Here is a 24,958-nt window from a genome sequence, read left to right as displayed (position 1 = left end):
GGAAAGGGAGTGGGTAGGATATAAACAAACTCCCTTCAAAATGGAAGTATAGACAAGCTCCCAGAATGCCCCTAGGATCCATGAATTGCCCCAGCAATACCGGATTAAGCCGGGGGTAGGAGAATAGCTGGTAGACCTGGCAAGGACATGGGGGATGGGGAGGCTGAGACAGTAACAATAAGGCCTGAGCGAACCAAAACAATGACAGTCTGCTAGAGACAGTGTTCAGTGCTTTAACAAAAACAAAACTTCCTAAAAATGCAGTGTGATGTTATGGATTCTGGCAGCCATTGTACACAAATCTTCAAGAACAATGATTTTCCATGATAAACATTGTTGAAGGAATCCTAGGCATACTAAAAGATGATGACTTACGTCCCATAAGCAACATAAATATTTTATAGACAGATGATCACATGGAATCAGCTTCTGAAAACACTGAAATATAAAAATATTTATGCAGTACAACCATCACATAAATATCATTAAAGGAAAAACTGTTGACCCATTAAACTCAATATCAATTATACTGCATTACTTAAAAAATTTCAGAGATAAACCAGAAGTAATTACATAAACATACCGCATTCTTGAAGCATTTGAAGATATAATCCACAAGCCCAAGACTAACTCTTAGTAGACCTAAAAGCTACAATGTCTAAGTATACCATTTAAGGACTCGTTTGTTATTAGTAGCTCTTTATGAAAATGAAAAGGCAGGCCTTGAGAAAGTAATAGCCAACACTACAATAAGAGTTGTATGATTAGACTTATCATAATCAGATGCTGATAACAGTTTGACATGTCAGCATTTCTGAAAAGGAACTATGCAGTGTTTAAGCTGTTGTTGGAGGGACCAACACAGAAAAGGAAAGCTACACTCTGTTCTGCCTCTGATGATCTGATAGCTACTATAATGAAGTAGCACTCAAAGGTATTATGTCACTAAATACACAACAGATTAAGAGGCTAAAGAGATCCCACAGCATCGTATTGTAAAAATAATACAATAAAATATGAGTCCTGTGTAGAAATAAAAAAAGGATTAAAGTGCAATCTGGAAATGGATTTATAGGCACTTTACTCAACATAACATCACCCGTTCTACCTAATCTTCTAACTAACAGAAATATGGGCTATAGAATACTCAAAAATGTATTTAGTGCCTCAGCATAAACAGATTTGCTACAATGGCAAATGCCCTTTACAGAGTCATTGAGAAAAATTGCTGAAAAATTACTAGATTTTGAAATGCATGCAGCTCTTCAAAGGGTTTACCTGACTTACTTATGGCAGGTGCTACAGTACTATGTTATACCTGAAAGGCTAAATAGCTATGTTGTTGCCAACTTAACTTTATCCCTGACACCGTGTGAAACTGCACCACCTACTGAGACAGCCTCAGCATTTTCTGATACTGATGACATTTTTATAAGCATAATTAGTACAAGGCATATCATCAAACCAAAATGTATAAAGAAATGCTGCTGAATGAAATAAAAACTTCTGCTGATGTAACAGCATGAAACAATGACAGTGAGTTTATAAATGATGACATACATATTTGTGCGGTTTCACATGATGATTAAATTAAGTCCACTACATCACTACTTCTCACACAATCTAAAAGATAGCCAAGAGGTTCAGGTCATTTTATTATTATATTATCTGAAATAAATGCTTCTGAATCACTTGAGAACAGCATACAAAATGGGGGAACTGATTAATGTTGCTACACACAAACTATCTGCAGCACTGACAGCAAGTGCTAATTTTCACTGCATCTGAATCTCAAAACTTGTACCACTACGTACATTCAAGAAATCTCCCATTAAAAGAGCTGAGTGGCAATCACTGTAAATTTGCATCTCAGATGCTTCATAGCTTTTTATTTGAAAAAAGTACCTTTTTTAATCACTTAACTCTATAATTAATCAGTTTTGTATTCGGTGTTAACCATATAAACATTTTTGAGTTCTGTAAATTATACAGATATGTTTAAATCAATAGTGTGTGTTTTGTTAGTTAAGGTACTGACTGCATCTCATATAGATTATATATACACACATATATATATGTGTATATATATAGATATATATATATATATATATATATATATATATTTATTCATATATATATATATATATATATATATATATATATTCACATACAAATACATTTCAATGAGGCAATAGTACAAATGAGAAGAAGTTGTGTTTACTATAACAGACAAACACATTTCAATGAGGCAATAGTACAAATGAGAACTTAAGTGTTTAATATAACAGATGGTACTCTATTAACAATTATCTCATACTTTATAGTCATAACATGAAACTACACACTAATTCCATGTTTTTTGTTACTTAGCAAATTTAATAACTTTCTATCACTGTTCAGTATGCTACCACTATATAGTTTAATAAAATTCTTAAATGTGGTGTCTTTGCAATGCTGACAATAGTATCCACATGTATCAAATGTCATGTCTTGAAGTTGCTTAGGTCAAAAAGATATTTTACATTCCTGCAGAAGAACTTTTAAGTCTGATAAGGAAAGAAATTTAAAGTTTAATGCAGAGCCAAAATTATCAAAAAAATTCCCAACAATTCATTTTGATAGATATATAGTTGTTTAGTGTTCTCCAGGCATAGCTTTGACTATGTATTATTCACTACTATTGAGGCAGATGCACCTAAAAGTTCCCAGGAGAGCACCTGATCACAGGCATAAATCCCACAAAAAGTCTCTGACAAAATCACCAGCATGCAGAAAGGAAGCCAGCCATTGTATGTTCATGTTAGCTATCATTAAACATGATATGTCGTCTATGGTTAACTCTCTATCATTTTATTCAATAAAAGCTTACACCAGTATGTACTAATAGATGAAAGGGGGTTTGGAAATCATAGCTCACTTCATAGGCTACTAGACTATACTAGTGTATAATGACTGCAACAACTCCGGGCATGACTAAGATGAAAGGCAAATAATGTGCATCCCTGAGAAAACCCTACAAAGGTCAGTCTATACTGGGTTATCTTTTATATACATTCAACTAGCATGAATCAAATTGTTGTATTCTCTGACAACAATACAATGTGCAAAATTAGGTTGTATGCTTAGTAGGGCAAATTAACCATGAGAGCAAAACATCTCCCCCAGTTATAAAAGTGAGAAGTAACTATCAAAAACAACTGAAACAATGTTCCTAAAATTTCACTTCAATCCAAGCTCTTCATAAAAAAGCTCTTAAACTGAGTATTTGAACAGCCTGGATTAAAGAGACATTTTGGGAATATCGTCTCATTTATTTTTGATGGTTGGGTTTAGCAGGAGCCTGCTCACCCCCAGCAAAAAGGACTATAAGGTTAATGTCAAAGTTTTTAAAATGGAATGGATTTTTATTGTATATACTGTTGAGTAAATCAACAACAGAATTAACTGACAAATGAAAATTAGAGGTAGTTATTCAAAACCCACTGACATGAAGGTACTCTAGGCTGGGCTGAACTATGTTAACAACTGGTGCAAGGACAAAGGCCTCAAACTGAATGCCATAAAATATAACACAGTCCACATTGGTAAAACAAATACCTCACCATACTACAAAGGTGGTAAACCCATTAAGAATGCCAATGTCAGAGAGACCCAGACATCCTTGTGGATGACTCCCTGTCCTTTAATCATCATGTCCCCACCACAGTCAGAAAAACCCTTCCATCTAGCCCAACTAATAATCAAGGACATTTCATCCAAAACTAAAGACTAATTTCCACTGCACCCATCTCTTATCTGCCCCATAGGTATGTACTTGTCAAAACATATCACTCAGCTGGAAGGCCCTCAAAGGTTCCTAACAAAAAAGGTAAAGTTCTCAAGTTGCTTAGTTATACAAACTAACTGGCCAACCTCTGTCTGCATTCTGTTCTCTTTAGACTCCTCCACAGTTATCTAAGTGAGGTCTTTGGGGCCATGAAAGTTTCCTTTAGACTCAGACTTCACACAACCAATGGTTTCTCAAACACTTGTACAAAGGACCTCAATCTTTATCAACAAATAGGGCATGTTGGCATGACAGATCTTATCCCAGTTTATTCCCCAGTACCATAACTAGAGTGAGGTGAAGGGGTGAATGCCTTGAGTGCAAGCTGTTAGGGGGTATGACTGACAGTGTTGCAGAGTTGCTGATCATGCATGAGTCAGTAACGAGATTCATTTAAGCAGCTGCTATTGGGAATGCTTAAATAAATGTGTTTAGTATTTAGTAACTGTAGCAAAGAGCTTGTACAAGCTCTTTGTTACAGTTCCAGTACATCTACTTATTACTTTTGCAGATCATTGTTTTTCTTGATTTTCAACTTCCGAAAGCTTTTTTTTAGTCCTCAGCTTTGAGACAGGGAGAGAGGCCCTTGTCTGGGAACAGCTCAGGGTGCCAGTTGACAATTTGTGAGAGGAGAAAGGTAAATAGTGAATTTAGAATGGCAGTACAGGATGTGTGAACCCAGCCACTGGGGATGCACAAGCCAGTGCATTTCTTTGTGCTGGTCCCAAGCCCGGATAAATGGGGAGGGTTGTGTCAAGAAGGGCATCCGGTGTAAAATTTTGCCAAATCATACATGCAGACAACAGTACAGATATAAATACCGGATCGGTCGAGGCTCGGGTTAACAACGACTGCCACCAGTATTGTTGGCCAACAGAGTGCTGGTGGAAATTGGGCTACTGTTGGCTGAAGGAGGAGAAGAGGGGGAAGGCATGCCCGAAGGCAGGTAAAGGCTAGGACTGTGATAGTGAGGGTCAGAACTTTGATGGATGTGGTGAGAGAGGACATGCAGGTGGTTGGTGTGACAGAGCAAGATGCAGAGGACAGGAAGAAATGGATACAGTTGATCTGCTGTAGTGAACCCTAATGGGAGCAGCTGAAAGAAGTAGTAGTAGTACAGGATGTGTGACCACATAGATTTTGTTGTTAAAAAACACAACCAAACCTTTTTCAGTGTTGCTGAGTTCAGTTTCCAGAATTTGTTTTCAAGAAATAAACACATACCTTTGCCTCAAGCCTTTCTCTTGCTTCCTTTTCTCGTTGCTGTCTTTCTAGTCTTTCAGCTTCCTCCTGTTCAGCTTTCAGTCGAGCTTCCTCTGTCAAAATGGTAGAGTTAATTTTTAGAAATCACTGTACATACTTGCTAGGCACACATGACATTTTTTGTTCTTTTTTTCTTTTAATGTACAAAATAAGTGCATAAATCTGAGTACCCCCACCACACTAAATATTTTCTAATGTCCTCTATTAAAGGTACAATTATCATTACAATATACCGGCATTTTACATTGCAAGCGTGTGTTAACAGTTATTTTACATATGCAGTATCTGTTATTTCCTCCCCAACTCACAATCATCTGTAAGTAATGTGACAGAGGGCCATCCAATAAAATTCTTCCATTTTATGAAGTATAATACACTATTAAACATTCTGAATAACAGTCTTTTACTTCTCTGTTTTATATGCACAGCATAACTTCATTATAAGGGAGCTGGAATTTGCTGTTGCCATAGCTAAACTGGCTTTCAAATGGCTAAATAAGTACCCACCCCACCCCAGAAAACAAACAGAATATAGATGTAATGATATTTTCACAGATGACTTCTGAATCAGTTTGACCCTGAGACCATATGCCCTAGTGTTACCACAGCTTCTGCACTCCTGTGTTTAAAGCTTTAAAAAATTATGCAGTTAAACCATGATGTGTCAACACCAGAAAGCAAGCACCTTAAAACATAAATAGTCAAAAAATGTAACCTTACTTGTCTGACTATGCAAAGAAAAACATTGTCAAGCGGAAAGGATTCTCCTTTTGTTGTCAGTCTTGGGACCTATTTCCAAACAAGGCTAAAGCAGCTATGGAATTGGAATATCTCTCAGATCTTTACAAATCTGGCTTATCTTAGGCACCTCTCACAGCTTTCCTTCTCCCTACTCTTGTTTACGCTGCCCCCATTCTGGTCAACCTGCTATACATCCAATCTAATCTAGAACAGCAATGCTATAAAACAGTTGTAAAATATGTGGCCAATATGATCCATAAAGACTGCCACTGCTATGCACTTAAGAAGCTCAGCTGGCTAGAGCTAGCACACTCTCTGCCCCTCTCACAACTGACCACCATACCCTTCCAATCTTATACATAAACCAAAGAAATGCCACACCCTCAGCAAAATCTTTCAACAATATTCCCCAACCAGACTACTTTACTCCACAAACTACTTCTAACCATTACCAAATCCAATAAGTCTACCAGCAACATCTCATTGTCCTCCTAACTGGCCAAAATGGGGAACTCTCAACTCCTGGCTAACCTAACCATACACCTTTTTTCTCTTACCCTATTTCATCAAAAACAGTTCTACACTAATTCACTTTGTACTCTATGAATCAGACTTCCTACTTCCTCAGCTCTGAATCAGTATATCAGTTTCTGTATAGTAGTATATATACTGTCTGCAGTGCCCATTCTGTTTCTTCCTTCCACCATTTCTACCAGAATTTTTTTCATTCCTTACACATCTGTTTTTGGAAATGTCTAAATCTACTGTATCCTACTTAAAATCGTGTACATCCTGTATTTGATAATTTTTTCAGATGTTTAAAATAAATGTAATAATTATACATTCTTAACTGTTTGTATTTTTCTTCTGCGGAGCTTTTCTTCCCAGGCCTTCACTGAAAAGGGGTTTTACTGATCCAGTTGGACCATCCTGGTAAACAAGTGCAATACATACATAAATAAATAACTGTCATACTTTCTTATTTATTTATTCGCCTTTGTACAAAGCCCTGTTTTAGCAGAGGCACAATGAGAAGAGCTCCACATTACATATACTTGCACAGGTAGTTAGCATGAGCTAAAGATTAACAACAACATATCAATATATCAATAATCTCAAAAATGAGGGGGATTCAGTCACTGAAATTTAACAAGTTTGGTGGTCAGAATATTTTAAGTACATAAAAAACTCTAAAGGATACATGAAGAATTTTAAATTTTGACTTACTGCGGTGGTGGTGCTGCAGTAGCGTTGTCGCCTCACAGTAAGACATTGCCCCGTTCGATTCTCAATTAGAGCGTCTTCTGTGTGGCGACATGCGTGAATGGACTTTCCTTCATTGAAGGTTGTGCATCAGGCCCAGCAAGTCGGCACGTAAAAGTCTACTGCCAATCATTAGTGGACCGGAGTTCCGCTGTGGCGACCCCTAACCGGGAAAAGCTGAAAGACACAACAACAACTTAAATCCATAGTAGTTCAGTGTATCCAACAAGGTTTCAGGAATAAAAAGTCAGATTCTCTTGTAGATAAAACTCTTCTTTAATAAAACACCAGAATAATCACAGGATAAGCACTTTCGCAACAATGCTTCATCAGATCCTACTACAAAAAACAGGAAAAATAACTAGGTATTTAAAGAGCCTGTATCCAATCACATACATAATCATTAATGATGTAATGGTCTAGCTTTGAGTGCTGGTTTTAAAGGTATAGTATAATTAAGACCAGGAGGTCTATGTGTCTGCAGAGCTGCTATCCAATTAATCTCCTTATATTCCACTTTGTTGTTCAAATCACCTCTTCTAATGGTATTATGAACAATATCTACCACTGTAAACTTGAAAGACTGGCCCTCATTATCCTTAATATGTTTATAGAGAGCATTTAAATGCCTTTTGTTCCTAATATCTCCCAAGTGTTGCAAAACCCTCTCTTTAAGCTTCTGAGTGGTCTTCCCTATGTAGAAAGATGTACAATCTACACATGTAGCTAGATACACTAAGTTCTCAGTCCGACAGTTCGCATATAAGCAAAATTCATATAGCTTATCTGTAACAGGGTGTTTAAACTGTCTATTCCCAGACATGAAACTGCAAGCTTTACAGCTCCTACAGGGAAAAGTGCCCTCTCTTTTATATTCAACCTAGTTTGTTCACAGTGGAGTTTATAACACAGCTCCCTTTTCAGCGAGATGTTATTTTTAAAAATAAATTTCGGCTTAACACCCACCAGTTCATTCATCCTCTCATCTATTTTTAATATAGACCAGTTATTTCTAACCGCATTACATACAGATTGTATATTACTACTATACTTTAATGCAAAACCACACCTAGGTTTATTTAAATTCCCTTCCTTTTCATGCCTCCTATCACATTTAAAATATGGTTTCCCCTCTGTACCTCTCATGGCATGTACCTCTTGTTATCTATTATTCAACTCACTTGTGGCATATCCTCTATGTCTAAATTCTTCACTTAGTGTATCTACAGCTACCTCATAGTCCATTGCATTTGTGTGTGATCTCGATACACGTAAAAATTCACTCTTTAGAATGCTACCAAAAATTCTATTGGAGTGCATACTATGCCTACTTAATAGGTTATGTTTTCTACATTCTTTATGGAACATAAGGGAATCACAACTTCCATCATCATTAAGTTTACCAGTAGTATCTAAAAAATCTATTTTCTCATGTGAACTATGTAGAGTAAATTTAAAACACATGCTGTTACTCTCCATATATCTGACAAATTCTTTCTGTGAACAAACTAGGTTAAATATAAGATAGGGCATTTTTCCCTGTAGGAGCTGTAAAGCTTGCAGTTTCATGTCTGGGAATAGACAGTTTAAACACCCTGTTACAGATAAGCTATATGAATTTAGCTTATATGCGAACTGTCGGACTGAGAACTTAGTGTATCTAGCTACATGTGTAGATTGTACATCTTTCTACATAGGGAAGACCACTCAGAAGCTTAAAGAGAGGGTTTTGCAACACCTGGGGGATATTAGGAGCAAAAGCCATTTAAATGATCTCTATAAACATATTAAGGATAATGAGGGCCATTCTTTCAAGTTTACAGTGGTAGATATTGCTCATAATAACATTACAGGATTTGCACAACAAAGTGGAATATAAGGAGATTAATTGGATAGCAGCTCTGCAGGCACATAGACCTCCTGGTCTTAATTATACTATACCTTTAAAACCAGCACTCAAAGCTAGACCATTACATCATTAATGATTATGTATGTGATTGGATACAGGCTCTTTAAATACCTAGTTATTTTTTTCCTGTTTTTTTGTAGTAGGATCTGATGAAGCATTGTTCTGAAAGCGCTTATCCTGTGATTATTCTGGTGTTTTATTAAAGAAGAGTTTTATCTACAAGAGAATCTGACTTTTTATGCCTGAAACCTTGTTGGACATACTGAACTACTGTGGATTTGTGATTATTTTGGTTGCAGTGAATCCTTTGTTCATTGGACTGGTAATCCTAGTTGCTGTTTTTGTTTTTTCCATACAATGAAACATGGCAGAAGGCAATAATTCTGAATTAACCAATGTGAATGGAACTGTAGCTATGGGTCGATTTGAACGGCTTGTATATGTGGAGAAGAACCCACTTTTCACTACAGCTTTAATTAATTCAACAGGTACGAGTGACACCCTAAATGATGATATTGATATGGACAGTTTTCAAATTACTTTGAAAGAACTAGAAAATACATTGTACAAACTTAAAAGAGCACAGTGGCAATGCCTACACTTTGAAGCCTGCCTCTATTACAAGGTTGTGCCAAGAGGGTTAAGGATGTTACAGATGCCAACTTATGGGGATATTTTTTCCAGAATTGTTGAGAAAATGGCAAGCCATGAACTTAGAACTGAGTTTTAATTACTTACGGCTTATGAATGAGTATTTTGTTCTGAGTGAGAAAGAATTGTTGGATAAATTGGTGGTATTAAGGCAAGAATTGACATCTAAGTACAAGGGGGGCATAGTAGATGAAAGAATTGAGAATGTTTACATCAGTATTGCAGCTTATGAAGAACGCCTTTCCTTGAATAAGAAAAAGAAATTGGAAAGAGATCAGACTTTAAAAATGGCCATATATTTGTATGGCCTCACATCAATGCCTATAATAACAGTAATGAAGTAGATCAAAGTAATTCCAACATTGAGAATGAAGAACGGATGGGAGACCATTTATCGGCTCCACATGAACATATAGGAAGTGGAGGCGTTTCCATAGATACAAGCAATGGCAATAAGGAAGTGACCTCACAAGGCGCTGAACAGCTGAATAGAGAAGGAGCGAGACCTAAGACCATGGTGCATGAGCAAGGGTTAGTGGAGCAACAAGTAGCATCGACCTCGGGTTTTCCAGCATTTATCACCATGCTTCCAGCACCATTGAAACTATTGGGCTCCAAAGAAATAACTTGGTCTCCCAGTCGAGGGAGAAAGAGGTTCAGACCATCGGGGGAGAGAAGGACAGCAGAGAATTGGCAGAAACAACGCAGACGCTAGTATACAACCTTTCGTCTGTATCACTGACTGACTTGCAATTGCAGGTATTGAACAAGGGACTTTCTTTTGTACATGCTAGGAGTTCACGGTTCAAGGAAGTTCTAATATACCTACATAAGTTTTCCAAGAATGTGGCATTAAAAATGTTTGATAATGAAGAACTTCTGGATGTACAGGTACTTTTGAGAAAACCTAGTTTATTTAACCCACAATTGCCGGCCAATGTAGATGCATTTGTGAAGGTGTGCGAGAGGGACTTATATGGACTTTTTACCACAGGCAAGTTTGACAAAACTTTTTATAATATAACTCATGAAGAGAATGCTGCTTTAAAAGAACTGAAATCTAATTCTGATATCTCTATATGCTCTACCGATAAAGATGGTGCCACTGTTGTTATGAACTATAAAGATTACATTAACAGCATGTTAGATATGCTTAGTGATAGTAATACTTATTTACTGATTGCCAGACAACAGGTGAATAAGGTTTATTACTGAAGTAAGGATGATCTTGGAAGATATGTTTTAAGTTATATGATTGGACAGGATTTATATGAATTTATGAAGGCGGAGCATCCCACTATACCAACGCTGAATGGATTACCCAAAATACATAAAACACTTACTAAACCACCAATGAGACCTGTAGTGGCTGGTAAAGGGCGGGTCACAGAACCATTATCTATTTTTGTGGAAAGGGAATTAAAAAGTTTTTTAGATAAAGCTTCAGCAGTGTTGAAGGATACAGAGATGTTCCTACAAACATTAGGAGATTGTATTAATAATCTTGATTTGAAAGAAAAGAATGTTATGTTTGCTACATTGGATATTAATACATTGTTCACCATTATACCCAATGAGTACAGGGTTGAATCGATTCTTAAAGTTTCATGTTTTAACTAATATGCAAATACAAGTTATTTGTACTTTAATTGAATTGATTTTGAAATATAATGTGTTTGTGTTTGGGGAAGGCATATACTGACAGCAGCAGGGTGTGGCTATGGGCACACCTTGCGCTAACAGTTATGCCAACCTTGTATTAGCAGAGTGGGAGGACAATGTAATTTTTACTGAACATTTATATAAGGCTAATTTATTATATTATAAGCACTTTGTTGAATATATTTTTATTTTATGGGGGGGGGTGATGTAGATTCATTGAAAGAATTCTTCAGATACATGGAGAGTAACAGCATGTGTTTTAAATTTACTCTACATAGTTCACATGAGTAAACAGATTTTTTTATATACTACTGTTAAACTTGATGATGATGGAAGCTGTGATTCCCTTATGTTCCATAAAGAATGTAGAAAAAATAACCTATTAAGTAGGCATAATATGCACCCCAATAGAATTTTTGGTAACACTCTAAACAGTCAATTTTTACATGTATCAAGATTACACACAAATGCAATGGACTATGAGGTAGCTGTAGACACACTAAGTGAAGAATTTAGACAGAGAGGATATGCCACAAGTGAGTTAAATAATAGACAACAAGAGGTACATGCCCTGAGAGGTATAGGTTCATAGGTTCATACTAGGCTATCTGCCCTAGGGCATTTATAAGCCTAGCCAGAATGTGTTTGGCTTTCGCCACCCAATTTATTTTTATTTTGCCTTTTCGAGGTTTTTATACTGTGCTTCTGTCTACAGTGACACAGAAGTGTGACACAGGGTAAACCCTCACGATCCTTCCACCCATCCAGATTCCTCTTGAAGAGAGTCAATGAGAGACTCACCTGAGGGACTCTGCCTATTTTATTCCAGAGTGAGAGGAGCTCTGGGTTCTGAAATCCTCCCCTCATGTCCTCCCATTTCCTTTCAGAGGAGTTTATCAGGTCTCGAAAGGTTCAAGTCTATCGAGCGGGACAGACTGGACTTTCATGTCCATGTCCATTGTGGTTGGACATGGTCACCATACATCAGGCATTACATCTTGGGAACAGGCGGAATGCCACTGAGTAGAGCTGGAGCTGTTTGCAGCTTAGGCAGCATATGGCATCTGTTTGAGCCCTTGATTTGATTTTGGAGGTGTTTGGTTCTGGGGTATTTGGTGTGGTCAGGTGTGTGGTAGGTACATCCTCCCAAAAGGGGCGTACCACCTTGGGAGGGATGAGGGCATGATGAAAGAGGAGCCGATGACCTCCCTGTTTCTGATGTGAATCCATGATGAGATTAGGGAAACTATAATGAATTCTTTCCACACCACTTTTGGCCAATGGTTGTCAAATGAGAGACCCAAATCCCCTTGGTCCAGGTCCTTTAATTGTTACTTCTGTACTACTTGGATTACCACCTAATATGTGGTGTATGTTTTTTTGCCAGGGATGATGATATGGCGTTTTTTTGACATTTTTTTGAGGCCATGGCTCTGAGGCAGCTTAATGTCTGTTCTATGAGGCCTATTTTGCCCTTGCAGTGTGTCAGGTGGATGCTGCCCAATGGTGCCCCATTTTGCATCCTGTGCAGCCACAGGTCAGCCGTGTCAGCCACCGTCCCCCTCTGTACCTCTGAGAATACGAGGGCCCAGTCCCAGGACTTTGAGGTGGCCTTTGTGACTCTTGTGGGTCACTACTTGTCACTGGAGGCTCCAGCATGTGGCCATGTAGGGGTACTACTGTGTGTCGTTTTTAATCCAAGTTTGGCAATCCATCTATTACAGGGGGGCTTGTTATTGGTGAGCTAGCTGGGGTATGGCCCGAAATCGATGTATTTCCAGGGTCCTGGTGGCTGTGTGGAATGCGGTCCAGGGGTCCACATCTGATGTGACTGTTGAAACTGGTGTTGTGAGGGTTCAGAAGAACCAGCCCAAAGACTAAGGATCTGGCCTTATCCAGCTGTTGTAGATCCAGTGTCTGTAGGTCTTATTTAGTCTTATTTATGAGGTCCATGATGATCCTTTCCATAGCTTTCCTTGGCTTATGGAAGTTGGGCTTATGGCTTCAGGATGATCCTTTATGGATGGAGGGGGGACCACTGTTGACCACTGCATACGGGCTTCTATGTAATATCCTGTATGGCTGCTGAGAGGTGGCAGTTTTTTGTTTGTTGGGTTTAGCTGTTTTTGGAGTTTTGGGGCAGGCCCTTGACCTGGCCTAGATGGGGGCCAGGGTTTTGTGTTTTTTGGCTTGCCCTTTTCTTGTTGAGGCATCCTTTTGGCTCGTGCTCAGCACTCTGCATGGATAGATGGTGGGTTTTTGGGTTTTGAGATTGAGTTTGTCTTGCACTGGTGGGCTAGGATGTTGGCAATGTCTGTGGGTTCAGTGTATTTTATTTTTTTGGGATTTTGGTCTTTTTGTATCTGGAATTACCATTAAGGTTTGACCAACTTCACTAAATAAAGAAAGCCTGGTAGCTTTTTTTCCTGCATAAATTTTGAGCATTTCTGGTTGGTAGATTTTTTTTTCCAGTGCCCGTAGTTTTTGCCAATTGTGGGATTGCCCTCCTTCCTTTTTCAGCCTTTGCTCTATCATGGTATCTTCCTCCTTTTATTGTATAGTTTAGTTTTTGCTATGGTCCGGGTCCAGGGCCTCTCCTTCCTGGGATGAGTTTTCTTATCACTTAGCTGGGATCGATCATGATCCTGCCTCTCAGGTAAGGTGTTTAAAGAATGTGCATATAAAAGGATTCTGAAATCTGGGTTTTGTTTTCCAATTTTCCAATAAAGATTGATTTCCAGGGGCTTTTGATTTGTGTGAAATTTGGTTTTTTTAGAAGTTTTTCACTGTGTTTTTTGGGCAGGGGTGGAGGCTTTGAGAGAAACAAGGGTGTGTTTTGGACTGGAATCTGATCTTAGGATGAGAATATCCAGTATGGTCTTCTGTTGGGAGTATCCAGACCAGTGAGGATCCCACTTGCCCTTTTGTGGAAGGATGGAGTGGTCCAGTATTGTTTTATAGCATATGAGTTTATAAATTCTAGGTAAGTTGGCTAGTGGAAGTTGTAGATTATGTTTTGGTCTATAAGTATGGTCCAAATTTTGCAGCACCCAAGAGAATTTCATATTTTCCTTGTTCATTTCAGCCCAGTGTTGGAGGTGTTGTTGTGGGGGTTCCATATCTTTGGGTGAGGGTGGTCAAGGGCGCCGACTAAACTGGAAGTGAGTTTACCCACTATATAGTGCACAAGGATTGTTACTCTGATGTGGGTAGCTGCTTGCCAGTTTGGTATGGATAATATCTCCTTTGATGAATATCGAGTTTTACTCCTGAATGTTGGTATTCAAGATTTGGGGGTATACTGGTATCCCCTTTCTAACCTGGTAGTGCTGGTGTGCTTACCGCATGGTATCGGCCGTTTTCCATGCACAGGAGAGTTTCGAAGTTTCTGCATCTAAATCTTTTACTGGAGGGTGCATTGAGGTCAGAAAAGTACTGGCATTGGTAGCAAGCCTCTTAGTTTCTTAGCCCTTTTGGAGCCAATGGATTAGGGTGTGTATCCTATGCCTTGCCACAATGGTTTTTGAGAAAGGAAGAGCCTCAAAGTGAATAGCAGCTGATGGGGTAGCAGGGGTGACAGCCACATATCCAAAGCAGCCGAGTGACATGTCGTTGCTTTCATAGAATGGCAGCATCTGGCCTTCCTTTAATGACATCATTCTGGTAGGCCAGTACTCCTCTTGAATACATACCTTTATATCTACTCTTCATCTTGTGGCATCATGTCTCTCTTTCAGGGTCAGGCACAGCATGTCAAGGCCATGAGGTCCAGGACACATACTACTGGAGCTCCTGGGCATCCTTGTTCAGACCTGAGTGACCTTCGTGCTTGACAGTTCACCAGGGCTGTGACGTGCTGCTGTTTCACACCTGCATACTTGTAGGAGCCTGTGTGCCTGTCTTTTTTTATGTGTGACCTGAGGACGTCCAGATGGGCTGTTATCGTGTCCCTCAGTGTGTTTTCAAGTCGGTGGCCTGGTGGGAGTGTTATTGACGATGTGGTTTACCTTGTACAAGTGTATATGGTTGGTTGTTTGATTTGTAGGTCTGCTTCTGTTACGCTTTGATGGCTTTGTGCTTTATGTATTTTTGTGTGATTATTGGTTTGGTTGTTTGTTTTTGTAGGTGGCTTAGAATTTGCTTTGTGTAGGTTTTGAGTCTCTCTGTGTTCTCAGCCTCTTTTGTGTGATTATGAAGTAGGTTTTTGTGTTGTTTTAGGTGATGGTTGCATCTCTCAGTCTGCAGTTGGATGCATGTAAGAGGAGGAGAGAGGTTCTCCTGGAGTTGGAGGGCAGTGTAACATTGCCTCAAGATTCCCAGATTCACCAGCTGGACCGGAGAGGAAATTGACAACTTTGGGGAAACCATATTTTAAATGTGATAGGAGGCATGATAAGGAAGAGAATTTAAATAAACCTAGGTGTGGTTTTGCATTAAAGTATAGTAGTAATATACAATCTATATGTAATGTGGTTAGAGATAATTGGTCTATATTAAAAATAGATGAGAGGATGAATGAACTGGTGGGTGTTAAGCCGAAATTTATTTTTAAAAATAACATCTCGCTGAAAAGGGAACCTGTGTTTTAAGCCCCACTGTGAACAAACTAGGTTGAATATAAAAGAGAGGGCACTTTTCCCTGTAGGAGCTGTAAAGCTTGCAGTTTCATGTCTGGGAACAGGCAGTTTAAACACCCTGTTACAGATAAGCTATATGCATTTCACTTATATGCGAACTGTCGGACTGAGAACTTAAGTATATCTAGCTACATGTGTAGATTGTACATCTTTCTACATAGGGAAGAACACTCAGAAGCTTAAAGAGAGGGTTTTGCAACACTTGGGAGACATTAGGAACAAAAGGCATTTAAATGCTCTCTATAAACATATTAAGGATAATGAGGGCCATTCTTTCAAGTTGACAGTGGTAGATATTGTTCATAATACCATTAGAAGAGGTGATTTGAACAACAAAGTGGAATATAAGGAGATAAATTGGATAGCAGCTCTGCAGGCACATAGACCTCCTGGTCTTAATTATACTATACCTTTAAAACCAGCAGTCAAAGCTAGACCATTACATCATTAATGATTATGTATGTGATTGGATACAGGCTCTTTAAATACCTAGTTATTTTTTCTGTATTTTGTAGTAGGATCTGATGAAGCATTGTTGCAAAAGCGCTTATCCTGTGATTATTCTGGTGTTTTATTAAAGAAGAGTTTTATCTACAAGAGAATCTGACTTTTTATGCCTGAAACCTTGTTGGATACACTGAACTACTGTGGATTTGTGATTATTTTGGTTGCAGTGAATCCTTTGTTTGTTGGACTGGTAATCCTAGTTGTCAACTTATTACTTACTTCATACTTCCAGGTCTTAAAAAAAATCTTTAGAAAAATATTTTTAATGTTGACAGCTTTCTGTAGGATTTTTTCTTATACAGCAGAAATAATAGTTGGTAACTTGCTATACATTCACAATTCTACATTCAGTTTCTGATCAGAAACCATATCTGGATTACTGTCCTCACACATGGGAGATCTACAAAATGTATTGCATGAATAAACTGAAAAGTTTTAGAATGCTGCAAATACATGAAGTCACCAGAGCTACCTTAACTAAATTCTACAACTTCATACTTGCATACACCTTTAGTATAGTACACAGCATTATATAAACCCTGGCTAGAAATTAACAAGTGTTAGAAAGAAGACATGAAATGCTATCACCTACTTCGACAACATCTGCTTAACTGCAGAAAAATCAGTGCTCAGTATATACTTCTGATGCTCAAATTAGTCAAGACAAATAGTACTACTGTTACAAAAGGTGATAGCTTAGATCTTTTATTAATCTATTACAAGCACATCATTCTACTCCACTTACTAAATAATGCATTTCTGAACAAGATACAGTTGTATGAGGAACTCGATATAAAGTACAGTTGTGTTAGGAACCTATCATAAATGTAGAATAGTCTCCTACCACTACACAAGGATGTTGGTGGTGTAAAAGGTGTTTCAGCAATTAACATCTTCAGATATTTCTTGGCAGGATTAAGGCAGACTAAAAAGACCACAGTATCATAGCCCAAGTGGACCAGATGGCAACAGCTCTCTGGGCTCCCATATCCAACACAGAGGTCTGGTCTCCAAGCTCCATCTCCAGGTAGGAGGAACAGATAAAACAGGGAGGGGGCAAGTGAGAGGAAAAGCACATATAAAGAATTTGGATTAGGATGCCACTCTAACCCACAGTGCATGTAATACTGATCTAGAGGATAGAAGTAGCATATGTCAGAAAGTAGCTGGACTGCAACTATGAATCTACTTGAACATCTACATTAATTATTAAGTTCATAAGACAACTGTACTTGGTTTATTGAAGTATTTATTATTGCAGTCAGAGGTTGGTACTAGGCTATCGGCCCTAGGGCCTATACATGCCTAGCCATAACAATTCCCTGGCTATTTCTTCTAAGAATATTTACTTCCCTGGTCCCCTGTCTAACAGGATGACTGACGTGATCCCTGGGGTGAATTTCCTATCTCCCAGCCAATCATCAAGGTTCTTTATGAAGAGTGACAAAGAGGCACTCTGCTTGACATGTATGAGCAGTCTATTCCAGAGTATGGGGAGTCTCTGGGTCAACCTATCCCTCCAGCATGTTTTGTTCATTGTGAAGATCCCTGGAGCGTGTGGCTCTGATGGATTGGGATTTCTTTAAGTGTAGAATGTCCAACAGCTCTGGGCTTGACAAGGCCTTGTATGTTAAGCAGAGATCACCTCTGAGTAGGCGATATGTGACAGAGTATAGCTGGATATTTTTTAGATGGTCAGCATAGGGCATCTGCTTTAGGCCTCTGATTCTTTTAGTGAGGTATTTCTGTGGCCTTTCCAGCTGTTGAAGATGTTTTGTGAGGTACATACCAAACGGGGTGTTGTACTCTATAATGGTTCTAATGAGGGATGAGTACAGTGGGACAATGACCACCCTTTTTCTGGAAGAAAAGCCCTTAGTGATGAAGTATGCCACATAGAAGGATTTCCTGACTGTTGTGGTGATGTGGTTATCGAAGGTGAGACCACTGTCCACCTGTGTTCCTATCACACTTTCGGTGTTTAGTGTACTGCCACTTATGTGGTAATTCATCGGTACATGTTTTTTCCCAAAGGGGATAATTATACATTTCTTGGCATTGAGCTTGAGTCCATGGCTATGGCACCAAGCATATGTTTCTGTAAGGCCCTTTTGTAAAATATCCACATCATTTGGGGATTCAATAATGGCTTCCAGTTTGCAGTCATCTGTGAACTTAGTTAGCCAGAGTTCCTTAGTATTGACCTGTACTTCAGAGAGGTAGATGCCAGACAAGAGCGGTCCCAGGAATGAGCCCTGAGGTACTCCACTTGTAACTTGACTGAAGCTGGATTTGGAGTTGGCTACTTTTACAATGTGGGTTCTGTCAGTAAAACAGTTGGCAACGCATCAAGTGACGTAGGGATTAATGCCCAGCTTAGTAAGTTTATCTATGATTCCAGATTGGGAGATGGTGTTGAAGGCCTTGGTGAGGTCCAGATAGGCTGTGTGGACCACCTTACCCTCGTCCACAGCTCTGGATATTGATTCGAAGAAGTCAACCAGGTTGAGGAGACAAGATTGGCCCTTCACGAAACCAAACTGGGTGGGGTCCAGTGATTGAAGGTTGCCAATGTCTTTGTTTATAAATTCCATGATAATGTGTTCCATGGCTTTGCAGATCAGGCTCGTCAGGCTGATGGGACGATAGTTCCCGGGATCCAAGGTGGAACCCCCCTTGTGGAGTGGGATAACTGTAGCTGTGCACCACTCATTGGGCATGAAGCCTGAGGTGAGGCTGTGATTAAACATGACATTTAGGTGCGGTGCCAGTTCATTTTGTAGTTCATGTAGTACACAGCTCGGGATGTCGTCTGGTCCCATGGATGCTGTATTCTTAGCTTTGGAGTGCGTTTTTTTACTTGTGAGGCCATGATTAAGGGAATTTGGCAATCTTTTGTTATTGAGATGGGCCCTTTAGGGGGTGAGAGGGGGGTGAATTTGGCACTGAATCGATCTGCCAGGATACTGGCAATATCCTTGGGATCAGTATATTTAATGCCATTCTGTTGTAGCTCAAAGCAGATCTGAGCATTGCCATTTAGATTCTTGACATAACTATAGAATGCCCTGTGGTTGTCCTTGGAATCTATGACAATTCTATTTTCGTAACTAGCTTTGGAGGATTTTATGAGGGATCTCAGCTTCTTACTGAAGCTGGTAAGGGAGTTTTTTGCATCATGGGATTTTCCTCTTTTCTGCAACAGTTTCTTCCTTCTGTTGTATAGTTTGTTTATGGCAGGGGACCACCAAACTGGCTTCCTGTTTTTGGAGGAGAGCGTCTTGGTTCTATTTGGAATGGCGCAATTCATGCACGAGTGGATGTGCTCATACAGTGCCTTAGTGTAGGATCCAGCAGTCGAACTTTCAGTTTTCGTCTGCATGGGTGTCATGAAATTTGTCACTTCTGACTTGAGTAGCCTGAAGTTGGCTTTGGAGAAGTTTTTTATGGAGGTTTTCCTATTGGGGGGGGGGGGGGTGGGATGTGGACATCAATGGTGATTAGCTTATGGTCAGACCTGATCAACGAGGGGGTGACCACTGGTGTGGAGCATCAATCTCCCATGTTGGTAATGACCAGGTCTAGGATATGTGAGCCCCTGGTGGGACTATGGACTAGTTGGATCCAGGGCATTGGAATTTATGAATTCCAAGAACCGTTGGGCAAAGGTGTTGGTACCCAAGTAGTTTTACCAATTAATGGCAGGGTTGTTGAAATCTCCCAGTATTAGGGTGTTTGGTTGCATCTTAATATTTTCCAGTATGTTTAGAAAGGTGTAGTGAGAATCTTGGGGCATGGTGGGGAATCGGTAGCAAGCTACAATTTGGATTGCAGTCTTGCCTAGTGTTAGTTGCACCTGTAGAATTTCAGATGCACTGTGTTGGGCAACTAGCCTGGAGGTGTGAATATGGACACTCCTCCACCTTTAGTGTTTCGATCCTGGTTTGGTGGCAGAGAAGTGTGGTAAGAGTTGTAGCCTAGTATTGCAGGGGTGCTCTCTATGGAGCCTTGAACCAGGTCTCAGTTACTGCACAGATATCAATGTTCTCCATTTTTAGGAGTACCTCAAGGGAGTGCATTTTGAGGTTTAGACTTCTAGCATTGAGTAGCATTACCATCAGATTTTGCATACCTATAACTGTTACGGTGGTGGTTTTGTCCTTTGAGCCTTGCCTAAAAAAGGCACTATAGGGGTGGCAAGAGCTTTATCCAGTAACCTGAATCCCAGGGGCGACAGGTGCAGACCATCTGTGGCCAAGCACTGTGGTCTGTCGATCATGTCATCCCAGGCAGACAGATACTGGATCCCCTCTGAATGACACCAGAAGCTTAGCTAATTGTTGAAGTCAATCATTTTGTCCTTATACTGTGGTATAATTCTGAGTGAAGGTAAGATGCTACTCAGGGCTAGGGTCATACCTGCCTGGGCCACATGATCTGAGTGCTCTTCCACGTCTCTTTTCATGTAGTCCAGGGAGGTATGTCTCAAGTCATTCACTCCAGCATGGACAACAACAGAGTCATATTTGTACTTGTTGTGGAGTGACTTGAGTGCATGCATCATGTGGTGGATCCTGGCACCTGACAGGCAGCTGACAGTAATTTTCTCCTTGTTCAGCCTGGTGAGTGGGACATCAGTTTGCCTGACTATAGAGTCATCTATGACAAAAGTGTTGGGTACGTTGTCTTGCCTTAGAGGCTGTTGGTGGGTGGCACACTGGTGTTTTGAGCTATGTGTCACTTTGGTTGTGATTGGTGTTTGTTTGTGTTTCAGCTTCAGAGATCCTTGTTGCTTGGGCAGGTTAATGTTTAGGGCCTCTGCATATGTGGGTTTAGTGTTACTACGTGTGGGTGTTGGTGATGAGGGTTTTGAAGAGCTATGTGTTGCTTGAGGTGTAGTGCAGGTGTTAACCTTCTCCTCTTGACTGTCTGGCACAATATTGGCTGGAGAGAGAGCTTTGCTTCCAGTTTGGCTATGTAAGTGCATCTGTCACAGGTTGTAGTGTTGGGTGGTAGGAGGAGAGGGTTGTCTGTGTACATGAGGCAATTGCTGCATTGCCCCAGTATGCCCAGATTCACCAGGTGGACAGGAATAATCATCGGAAGCTGACACTTGGACATGTCTGGTTTGGGGTTTCTTTTGTAAAGTACAAGAGCTGTTTTCCCTTACCTTGGGAAGGTACTTTGCAATTATAGACTGTTTAGTGCCTACGATTAATTTCTCCTATTAACAAGGAGAGTTGAGTGCTTGTATTAGTTTGAGGCTTCCTAGTGATTTCCAGCAGGTTTTAGGGCAAGTGCTAGTCACAGGGATTCAGAGTTTAGTGCTACTGAGAAACCAGCTAGTTCTAAGGAAAAATTTGAAGAGCACACTTTCTGGCACCGGGAATAGTTAAGCCATGACCCTGTGATGCTGTGTCATATGCAAACACGTGTTTTTATGCCAGAAAGTTGAAAGGGATGGAAATTAGCCCAAAATGGCCAATAAGCTACAATTTCAGTGCTGAAACCACTCCTTGAGCATTAGATCGCCAGTACAATGCTCACCACTCTCACTGGCCAGCAGAAGGACTTCCCTCCCAACGCAAGGTCTGGAATAGATCTGAATACAAGAAATAAAGTCCTGGAACCAGCAATGCCTGGGATCTGGACTATACTAGCTTAGAAAAGGCAAGAAACGAGCAAACAAGAGTTTTTCTTTTTTTTTTTTTTTTTGATAAAACAGGCAGAAAAATGCAATTAAACAGTGGATACACTCAGAAAAGGCAAGCGCACTTGAGTGTGTTGCCTAAAACATTAAATGCAGTTGAAAAACAGCAAATGCAGTTATAAACTTTTAAAATGAACAAACAGCAAGTGCACAGTAATAAAAATGATTTAAATGGCAGAGATGCAACAAAATAAAGTGGCTATTAGCTTTAGAGAAGTGCAGGAACAGCAAATATTATTGATAGACAGCAAAAAACAAGCAATTTAAGCTAGAAAGTACTTGCAATCAATCAAAAGTCTGTCTTTCCCTTTTCTGGTGCTGTATTAGTCTGCAGGACGCCCAAGCAGGATCTGCTGATCTAAAACTAGCGCAAACATGCGTTTTTATGCTAGAAAGTTGAAAGGTATGGAAATTGGTCCAAAATGGCTAATAAGCTACAATTTCAGTGCTGGAACCACTCCTCTAGCATTAGATTGGCAGTACAATGCTCACCACTCTCACAGGCCAGCAGAAGGACTTCCCACCAACACAGCAAGGTCTGGAATAGCTCTGAACACAAGAAGTAAAGTCCTGGAACCAGCAATGCCTGGGATCTGGACTATACTAGCTTAGAAAAGGCAGGAAATGAGCAAACAAGAGGATTTTTTGTGGGGGGGGGTTGATAAAACAGGCAGAAAAAAGCAATTAAACAGTGGATATACTCAGAAAAGGAACAGCAAAAACGATCGACAGACAGCAAAAATACAAGCAATTTAAGCTAGAAAGTACTTGCAGTCATCCAAAAGTCTTTCTTTCTCTTTCCTGGTGCTGTATTAGTCTGTAGGACACCCAAACATGATCCGCTGATCTAAAACTCACATTTAAGAAGATTCCCAAAGGGTGCCTGGCACAGACTCAAAAGATGAGGGCCTGTAAGAAAACAGAAGCAAATGATGGAGGCTACTCCCAAATTGTAATAGCCTGAAAAGGTGTGCATAAAAGTCTAAGCTGCTGCTTCAGGAATAGCCTGTGTATTGGCCCCTCTAATGAAGACTGTGGTACTGACGTGAACTAAGTAGAGTAAATGCTAATATGCCATTGAACAGCTTTGCCATGAGCTGTACAACAATATGAAATACAAAGAAAAAGCCATTTAGAAAGAGTCTTTTTGTTTAGTTTCCCTACATTCCATTTTACATAGCATATGAACAGCTGATTGGTCTTTCTGAATTCTTTAGCCCTGTGCAAATATAATCTCCGATGTCTATGCATACCAAGGGGAAAAAAGGGTACTTTTTTTTTGTTCTGTGGCTTTGGGAAGAAAAAGGTCAAGGGAATAGCTTGGTTGAGAGACACCTCAGAAACCATGTTATACATGAAAGAAAGGTTAGCATAAAGGGATACCCTGTCAAGATGGAAGACTGATAAGGGGTCTCTACACATTAAAGCCTGGAGCTCAGAGATTCTCCTTGTGGAAGTAAGGGCACCAGAAACAATATCTTCCAAGATAGAAACTGAAGAGTAGCAACAGCAGCTGGTTGTAAAGGGTGATAGGATTTTTTTTCCAAAACTCAATTAAGCTTCCTTGTAGAAGCAATGTCGTTTCTTCAGTGTCAAAGATGGAGGAACTCCATGAGAAACTGCTTAAAACAAGGTAAAGGGTACAATGTCCATTGGCATGCAGTTTGAAATAGCTGAACTATTCACTTTGATAGGTGCATAAGATTAGCCAGATCTGTAAATGTCTGAGAGACATTCCAGCTACCATTGCTGTTTTGGCCTTATTTGGGTATAGCTCCCTATACTAGCATCACTAGTAGAATGACTTCACTGTGCTTGGTTTTCAAGCCTCTCTCATGATCTTAAGCCATCCTTCTCAACTGTCTAGATTTTCGCTAAATGTCCAGATTTTTGCCACATATTTTTGATCTGTTTCCCCATAACATTTCTGTTTTTTTGGCAAATCACCGAGGATTGAAGTCACAAAATAATGATAGGTATTTGAGTTTCAGATTTCACAGCCGTCAGAAAATACATGCTAACACAAAACCTGTTATTCTAGCAACTTTAGAATTTATTAACAAAGTTCAATTACTACTTAATCCCAAAAAATCCCAACTACTAGTATTCTCTTCCAAACCACCCCCATAAAAGTTCAAAATCTACACCCTAAATAATACAGAAATTGAAGTAGTGAAAACAGCTAAACTTCTGGGCATCACTATAGATGATAAACTATTATTTGAACAACACAGTCTTAACACAATCAAAAAACACACTCAAAACTAGGTAAACTATATAGACAAACTGTATACGGATAAGCCCACAAGAATAAAATTGGCACATTTCCGCCTACTTCCCTCAGTCCTCTGTGGTTTCCCCCGTCTTTACCAATCTTCACGCATCCTTAAGCAGTAAACTACAATCATGCCATTATAAAATTGCCAAATTTGCTTCTGGACTACAAAACCACATTCACCACTGTCGTGCCATTAATGAATTAAAATGGTTGGAATTCCCACATTACCTGCAATACACTCAACTAACTCTTGCTCATAAATGAATATACAATCCAAATAACTACCCATCACTACATTCTATTGTACAATCCTACATCCCAACCCAAAATCTTTGTTCTATTAATAAACAGCTTCTTACCATATACAAACCCAATAAGAGAGCTGGACAAAACTTACACTCTTACTCCATAGCAAATGCCCTACCCATCTCCATAACACAAACTGAGTCTATGAAAACCTTCAAAGTCACCCTAAAAATCACTTTCTTGATAATCACATCTGTCCTTGTGA

At 39.5% G+C, this 24,958-nt stretch overlaps 1 protein-coding gene across 2 annotated transcripts in view; it reads right to left on the bottom strand.

Moving 5' to 3' along the window:
- Positions 1-24,958, bottom strand: part of DNAI7 (dynein axonemal intermediate chain 7) — a 1,345,687-nt gene that overhangs the window by 874,075 nt on the left and 446,654 nt on the right. For both annotated transcript variants that reach the window (XM_044087675.1, XM_044087676.1), the window contains exon 3: positions 5,051-5,142. In XM_044087675.1, coding sequence (XP_043943610.1) covers positions 5,051-5,142 — 92 coding nt within the window. The remainder of the gene's footprint in view (positions 1-5,050; positions 5,143-24,958) is intronic.

Source organism: Protopterus annectens, chromosome 11.part0, assembly GCF_019279795.1.
Source record: "Protopterus annectens isolate FY-2018-M chromosome 11.part0, PAN1.0, whole genome shotgun sequence".
Taxonomy (NCBI): domain Eukaryota; kingdom Metazoa; phylum Chordata; order Ceratodontiformes; family Protopteridae; genus Protopterus; species Protopterus annectens.
The sequence above is the reverse complement of the archived record's forward strand: the minus strand, read 5'-3'. Positions and strand labels throughout refer to the sequence as shown.